This window comes from Podarcis cretensis (assembly GCF_951804945.1).
Source record: "Podarcis cretensis genome assembly, chromosome: 8".
Taxonomy (NCBI): Eukaryota; Metazoa; Chordata; class Lepidosauria; order Squamata; family Lacertidae; genus Podarcis; species Podarcis cretensis.
The window spans coordinates 86,870,790-86,878,556 of record NC_137177.1 but is presented as its reverse complement, the minus strand read 5'-3'; the positions used below and the strand labels follow the sequence as shown (position 1 = coordinate 86,878,556).

The 7,767-nt window shown below is 49.0% G+C and overlaps 1 protein-coding gene across 1 annotated transcript in view; it reads right to left on the bottom strand.

The window, feature by feature from the left end:
• The window catches only part of NT5DC4 (5'-nucleotidase domain containing 4), a 42,638-nt gene that overhangs the window by 2,953 nt on the left and 31,918 nt on the right, over positions 1-7,767 (bottom strand). The window contains exons 16-17 of the mRNA XM_079987517.1: positions 3,163-3,339; positions 1,790-1,885 (exon numbers count right to left, since the gene is read on the bottom strand). Of these exons, the coding sequence (XP_079843643.1) occupies positions 1,790-1,885; positions 3,163-3,339 (273 nt within the window). The remainder of the gene's footprint in view (positions 1-1,789; positions 1,886-3,162; positions 3,340-7,767) is intronic.

Genomic DNA, 7,767 nt, shown 5'->3' with positions numbered 1-7,767 from the left:
ATTGCATTTATGTGGCGCTGTGGGTTAAACCACAGAGCCTAAGACTCGCCGATCAGAAAGTCGGCAGTTCGAATCCCCGCAACAGGGTGAGCTCCCGTTGCTCGGTCCCTCCTCCTGCCAACCTAGCAGCTCGAAAGCACGTCAAAGTGCAAGTAGATAAATAGGTACCACTCTGGCGGGAAGGTACGGTAAACGGCGTTTCAGTGCACTGCTCTGGTTCGCCAGAAGCGGCTTAGTCATGCTGGCTACATGACCCGGAAGCTGTACACCGGCTCCCTCAGCCTGTAAAGCGAGATGAGTGCCGCAACCCCAGAGTCGGCCACAACTGGACCTAATGGTCAGGGGTCCCTTTACCTTTACCTTTTCTTGCAAGGAGCTCAAAAAGGTGGCACAGTTCTCCCATGTTATCTTCAACAACAACCCTGTGAGGTAGGCTAGGCTAAGAGGCAACGACTGTCCCAAGATCACCCCAGTCAGCATCACGGCCAAGTGACGATTTCAACAGTGCCATCCCGTTGAAGAAGCTGCATGGGATGTGGACATAGGATCCAAGAGTGTTCATTGTATTCGGGTGCTGGCACTCAGATGTCCAAGAGATCAAGATCTCTCTGCTCCATCCTTTCACAATGGCTCAGTTGGTTAGAGCATGGTGCAGATAATGCCAGGGTTGCAGGTTCAATCCCCATGTGGGACAGCTGCATATTCCTGCATTGCAGAAACCCTTGCATGTTTCAGTTAGTGTGGCAAAGCTTTTAGGAGTACAGTGGTACCTCGGGTTACATATGCTTCAGGTTACAGACGCTTCAGGTTACAGATTCCGCTAACCCAGAAATAGTACCTCGGGTTAAGAACTTTACCTCAGGATGAGAACAGAAACCGTGCGGCTACAGCAGGAGGCCCCATTAGCTAAAGTGGTGCTTCAGGTTAAGAACAGTTTCAGGTTAAGAACAGACCTCCGAAACGAATTAAGTACGTAACCAGAGGTACCACTGTACAGTGGTACCGTGGCTCTCAAACGCCTTGGTAGTCAAACAACTTGGAACCCAAACACTGCAAAGTAAGTGTTCCGGATGCGAACTTTTTTTCAGAAGCTGAACACTTCCATTTTGAGTGTTACACAGATGTCTGTCTGTTTTTGATATTCATTTCGCGTTTTTGTTTTTGCAGCTCTTTTTGTTTTGTTTTTGTGACTGTGTGGAACCCAGTTCAGCTACTGATTGATTGCGTGCCTTGGTTTTGGAACGGACATCCGGAACTGATTAAGTTTGAGAACCACTATATTGGCAATGACTAACTGAAACCTAGGACGCAGGTGGCGCTGTGGGTTAAAGCCTCAGCGCCTAGGGCTTGCCGATCGAAAGGTCGGCGGTTCGAATCCCTGCGGCGGGGTGCGCTCCCGCTGCTCGGTCCCAGCGCCTGCCAACCTAGCAGTTCGAAAGCACCTCCGGGTGCAAGTAGATAAATAGGGACCGCTTACCAGCGGGAAGGTAAACGGCGTTTCCGTGTGCGGCTCTGGCTCGCCAGAGCAGCGATGTCACGCTGGCCACGTGACCCGGAAGTGTCTCCGGACAGCGCTGGCCCCTGGCCTCTTAAGTGAGATGGGCGCACAACCCCAGAGTCTGTCAAGACTGGCCCGTACGGGCAGGGCTACCTTTACCTTTACCTTTTAACTGAAACCTAAAGCCATTTTCAGTGTGCCGGTGCGGGTGGCAGTAGAGAGGCAGCCAAAAACCACGGGAGGGAAAGAAGGAGGAAAGCAGGAGCAGCAGAAGAGCAGAGAGAGACTCACCTGCAGCGGCCTGTGTTGGGGGATCACATGGCCTGCCAGGAAACCCGTCTCGCTGAATTCCACCCGGGTGTGCTCCACGGTGGATTCATGAGGCATCTGGAGGGGCAAGAATTGTCACACAACTGTCAGGGTTGGGGGTGGGCATCGGGAGGAGAAAAAAGCGGAGCTGCTGCAGAGCTGGCCAAAAGCTGCAAGCCTGTGCAGGAAGGCTAGACGGTTGCCTCTCTTGTCCCGTTCTCCCCCGCCAGCTTAGAGGAGGAGTCTCTTGCATGGAGAAAGCCGGTGATGTAAGAACATTGGAGGAGCCCTGCTGGATCAGGCCGAAAGGGCCCCATCTATTATGGGATCCTGTTCTCACGTGGCCAACAAGATGCCCCCGTGGGAATGCCTCTCCCCGACCGCCATGTGGTATTCAGAAGCATTGTTGCCCCCAACTGTGAAGGCAGAATACAGTGGTACCTCAGGTTACATATGCTTCAGGTTACCGCATTTTCCGCTCTATAAGACACACTTTTTCCCTGCTAAAAAGTAAGGGGAAATGCGTGTGCGTCTTATGGAGCGGATGCAGGCTGCGCGGCTAAGCCAGAAGCTAGAACAGCAAAAGGGAGCACGGCGCAGCGCTCCCTCTAGCTGTTCTGGCTTCTGGGATAGCCTGCGAAGCCTCCATAGGGCAGTGGGATGAAGGCTCCCCGCTGCCCTGCGGAGGCTTCACGCGGCTATCCCTGGCTTTTGCAGGAAGTGGGGGAAGGGACAGAGCACGTGACTCTACCCTTTCCCCCACCTCCCACAAAAGCCAGGGATAGCCGCGCTCCCTTTATGCGCGGAGCGTGTGTGCAGCTCTTCGGGGCTTTTCCCTGAGGAGGGAGAAGGGCAGCCCGTCAGAGCCTGGGATGCATACAGGTTCTGCTCAGCACTCCCTTTAAATTATTATTTTTTTCTTGCATTCCCCCTCTAAAAACTAGGTGCGTCTTATGGTCAGGTGCATCTTATGGAGCAAAAAATACGGTATCTACGCTTCAGGTTACATACTCCGCTAACCCAGAAATAGTACCGTGGGTTAAGAACTTTGCTTCAGGATGAGAACAGAAATCGTGCTACGGTGGCACGGCGGCAGCGGGAGGCCCTATTAGCTAAAGTGGTGCTTCAGGTTAAGAACAGTTTCAGGTTAAGAATGGACCTCCGGAACGAATTAAGTTCTTAACCTGAGGTACCACTGTACAGCCAGCAGGGCTGGCAGCCATCGATAGCCCTCTGCTCCCTGAATTTGTCTAATCCTCAGCGCTTTCCCTGGGCCAAGAGGCAGGTACACACACACACACACACACACACACACACACACACATCTCCTGCCGCAGCATGCCCTACCCACATACCAGGGTGGGTGGTGCCCGGAAAAGGTAGCTGAAAGGGTAATAGAGGAAGTTGATGAAGGAGGCGGCATAAAGGTCTGCGTAGCGCATCAGCTGGTTGGCAAAGAGGGTCTGGCGGGACCCACAGCGGAAGAGGCTCCCCATCTTCCCATAGCACATGTCCATCTCGTGGGTGACTTTCTGCAAGAGAAGAAGAGTCCCTGCTCCGTCAGGTGGCAAGGGTAGAAACAGAGAAACCTAGGCTTGGGAGGTGGGGTCCTGGCAACCAGGTACTCCTTTTTAGTTTTATGACCTTTGTCAGGAGAGAGGAGACACACACACACCTGTGTGGTGGTAACACAAATGCTTTGTGCGAGATATGGCCACAACTTCCAAGTCTACTATCTGTATATTGAGGAGTTTGGATTAGATATCCCGCTTTATCACTAACCGAAGGAGTCTCAAAGTGGGTAACATTCTCCTTTCCCTTCCTCCCCCACAACAAACACCCTGTGAGGTGAGTGGGGCTGAGAGACTTCAGAGGAGTGTGACTGGCCCAAGGTCACCCAGCAGCTGCATGTGGAGGAGCGGGGAAGCGAACCCGGTTCACCAGATTACGAGTCCACCGCTCTTAGCCACTACACCACAACTGGCTCTCATGACTTTTGCAAATAAAAGCCCAAGTGAATATTAGAATTGTCGAGTTGGAAGGGAAATCAAGAGTCATCTGGTTCCTGAAATACAGGAATCCCTGACCGATGACCACCCAAAACCTCAAATGAAGGAGATTCCACCACCTTCCAAGGTCATCCCTTCCACTGGCAAACGGCTCTTGCCATCAAGAAGTTCTTCCAAACGTTGAGTCAGAATCGCCTTTCATGCAATTTGAATCCATCAGTTCAGGTCCTCCCCTCCGAAGCAGCACAAATCAAGCTCGCTCCGTCTTTCAGGTATTTGAAGATGACTATCATGTCACCTCTCAGTCTTCACCAGGCTAAACATCCCCAACTCCCTCAACTGGGAAGTGTCCCTGAAGAATTCAGCAGATCATATAAGCAAGAAAGCTCGCCAATGGTGGCAGCTTCTTGGCAAATGACCCATCATGCTGGCCTTGCTCCACATGTGAGGTAGCTTTTTCTAGTATGCAAGTTTTACCATATTATTATTATTATTATTATTATTATTATTATTATTATTATTAAAATTTGTATACCACCCTATACAAGGTCTCAGCCTTAACAGCAGTCCCAAGTGATCAGTGGCTGCTGCAACTAATACCGTATTTTTCGCTGTATAAGATGCACTTTTCCCCTCCTAAAAAGTGGGAATGTGTGTGCGTCTTATGGAGCGAATGTAGGCTTCGCGGGCTACTCCAAAAGCCAGAACAGCAAGAGGGAGCACTGCGCAGCGCTCTCTCTTGCTGTTCTAGCTTCTGGCGTAGCCGTGCGAAGCCACCCCAGGGCAGTGGGGAGCCTTCATCCCCCTGCCCTGCGGAGGCTTCACACGGCTATCCATGGCCTTCGCGGGAGGTGAGGGAAGGGGCTCTCTCACTTCCCCCACCTCCCGCAAAAGCCCCTAAGAGCTGCGCTCCCTTTAAAGAGCCATGCAGATTGTGTGTGTGGCTCTTGGGGGCTTTTCCCCAAGGAAGGAGAAGCCTGCAAACGCCACACACACGCTCCACGCAGCTCATGAAAGGGAGCTCTGAGCAGAGCCGGGGATGCATACAGGCTCTGCTCAGCGCTCCCTTTAAAGAATTTTTTTTTCTTGCATTCCCCCTCTAAAAACTAGGAGCGCCTTGTGGTCAGGTGCGTCTTATGGAGCGAAAAATGCGGTATTTTTTAAGTTTTTGCATTGAACCCTTAATTGTGTATTCTTCCTCATTTTCTTCCATGACTTTCACAACAGGAAAACATTTAATGCTCCCCCACCCAGCCAACAATGTCCAGGTGCCAGGGGTATTTTAGGTACAATGGTACCTTGGTTCCTGAACAGCTTAAGTGACGAACAATTCGGCTCCCAAATGCCGCAAACCCAGAAGTGTTCTGGTTTACGAACATTTTTCGGAAGCCGAACGTCTGTTTCGGCTGTCAGCATGGTTTCCAGGGGCCAATCAGAAGCCGCGCCTTGGTTTTCAAACATTTTGGAAGTCAAATGGACTTCCAGAAAGGACTGAGATCAAGAACCAATATACAGGACGCCCTAACAGTGGGTTCCCAACTTGAGTTGTAGCACCCACTGGGGTCATAGGATGACCAAGGGGGCGGGTGGGGGGCGCTGGAGGTATAAATGACTATCCTATTTCTTTGATTTTTTAAAAATAATATTTATTAAAGTTTTAAATGTTACAGAAAGAAAAAGAAATAATTCCGAGTTAACAACACATCACAGTAAAAAAGAAAAAAAAGAAGAGAATAGAAAACAAAACAAAACAGAAAAATAGAAACAATTAAAAAAAATACAACGAACCTTCCCATAACTTATCTTTCATTTACTTGTTTCCTTGACCTCCTCACACCTCCCTTTTTTGTATTCTAGTTCGGTTAGCTATTTTAGCAAATCCTTTCCATCTTTCCCAATTTTTATCCTATAATTTATCTTAATATAATGTAACTTTACCTTTCCTCCTTTCATCCATTAACAATCTATTTTTACTTAATCCTTTATAATATTTCCGCTAAAGCCACATAACTTCATTCCAGCCTCCTTCTAACATTCCTTAATTTTACAATGTTTCTGTAAATAAACTTTAAATTTCTTCCAATCTTCTTCCACCGACTCTTCTCCCTGGTCTCGGATTCTAAATGACTATCCTATTTCAAAAAGCTGGTATCACTTGATCAAGTTCATCACTTTTGTTGACTTCCTTAAACAAAAACTGTTCTAACTGGGTTTTGAATAAATGTGCAATTCATCCTTACTGTTCTGAATTTTATTGTGTTATTATCTTCCATAATAGGGTGTGCAAAATGCCAAATAATGTGGAACCAAGGGGGCTGTGGCCCAAAAATGTTTGGGAACTACTTCTCTATAACAGAACATTTGGAGAGAGAGGAAAAAAAACCAGAAGTCTCTTATCAGGATTGGTTAACTTTTAACACAGGAAACAGAGAGACGTAATTAAAGTTGGAGTAACCCCCTCAGGATGTTGCAAAACCAGCTGTGGTCAGCTGGACTGCATCGCTCAAGGGCCTGAGAAAAAAACAAACTTTCCTCTGTGGTAAGCATATGTTGCAATGTTCTGAATCTGGCGGTTCTAGCCCCTGTTTCCCGACTGCCTGAATAATCTGCGCTGCGTGAGCAGACCTCTCTGTGGCCTCCTAAAACCAGGGCGGGGGTGGATTACCGTTTTTGGACCTGTGGGGGGAAGAGCATGGGGAAAAGTGGACATGGGGAGAGCTACAGCTCTCGAGGGTGCCTTCCAAAAGGCTGGCCCATCAGATATTCTGCGCTACTTTTAATCTTTTTTTAAAAAATACTCCATTCTTTTATTTGATTTTTAAATCGAGCTAAAAACAAACTTGGTGGGCTCTGAGGGAACCGCTTTTGGTATCACAATGCAGAGCCTCTAGGTAAAATAAAAATAAAAATTTATGTAATAAAAAAATTAAGGTCTTTTATATATAATAAAGGTAAAGGGACCCCTGACCGTTAAGTCCAGTCGCGGACGACTCTGGGGTTGCAGCACTCATCTCGCTTTAATGGCTTCTAGGTCATGTGGCCAGCATGACTAAGCCACTTCTGGCAAACCAGAGCAGCGCACGGAAACGCAACGCCGTTTACCTTCCTGCTGGAGCGGTACCTATTTATCTACTTGCACTTTGACATGCTTTCGAACTGCTAGGTGGGCAGGAGCAGGGACCGAGCAACGGGAGCTCACCCCGTTGCGGGGATTTGAACCGCTGACCTTCTGATCGGCAAGTCCTAGGCTCTGTGGTTTAACCCACAGTGCCACCCACGTCCCATTATGCGTGCTCATGATAAACCCCATAAGGGAATCAGAGGTGTTTTTCTTATAACAGGTATCACCCACACCTCTGCCATTGCCCACGGACTTTCTCCCCACTGCTGGACCTGCCCATTATCTAGTTTACCAACCGATAAAGAGGAGCTTTACTGCAACATTCTGCTTGGTTTAAAGAAGCTCCTGCCCTCATGTGGGTTTGGGGATTTTGCCTAGGACCAGCAAGACATCCTTTGCTTTGTGGGAGAAAGCAGGCTCTGTGAGAAACCCACCTCCCCCACTCCTGCCCACAGAAACCAGGTCTTCTTCATGCAGCGCATTGTTAAACTATGGTACTCACTCCTGCATGAGGCAGTGACGGCTTTAAAAAAGAACTAGATAAATTCATGGAGGAGAAGGCTATTCTCTGCCTCCACAGCCAGAGGCATCAATGCTTCTGAACACCAGCTGCTGGAAACCACAGGTGGAGGGTGAGAGCCAGTGTAGTGTAGTGGTTAAGAGCGGTGGACTCGTAATCTGGTGAACCGGGTTCGCTTCCCCGCTCCTCCACATGCAGCTGCTGGGTGACCTTGGGCTAGTCAGACTTCTGTGAAGTCTCTCAGCCCCACTCACCTCACAGAGTGTTTGTTATGGGGGAGGAAGGGAAAGGAGAACATTAGCCACTTTGA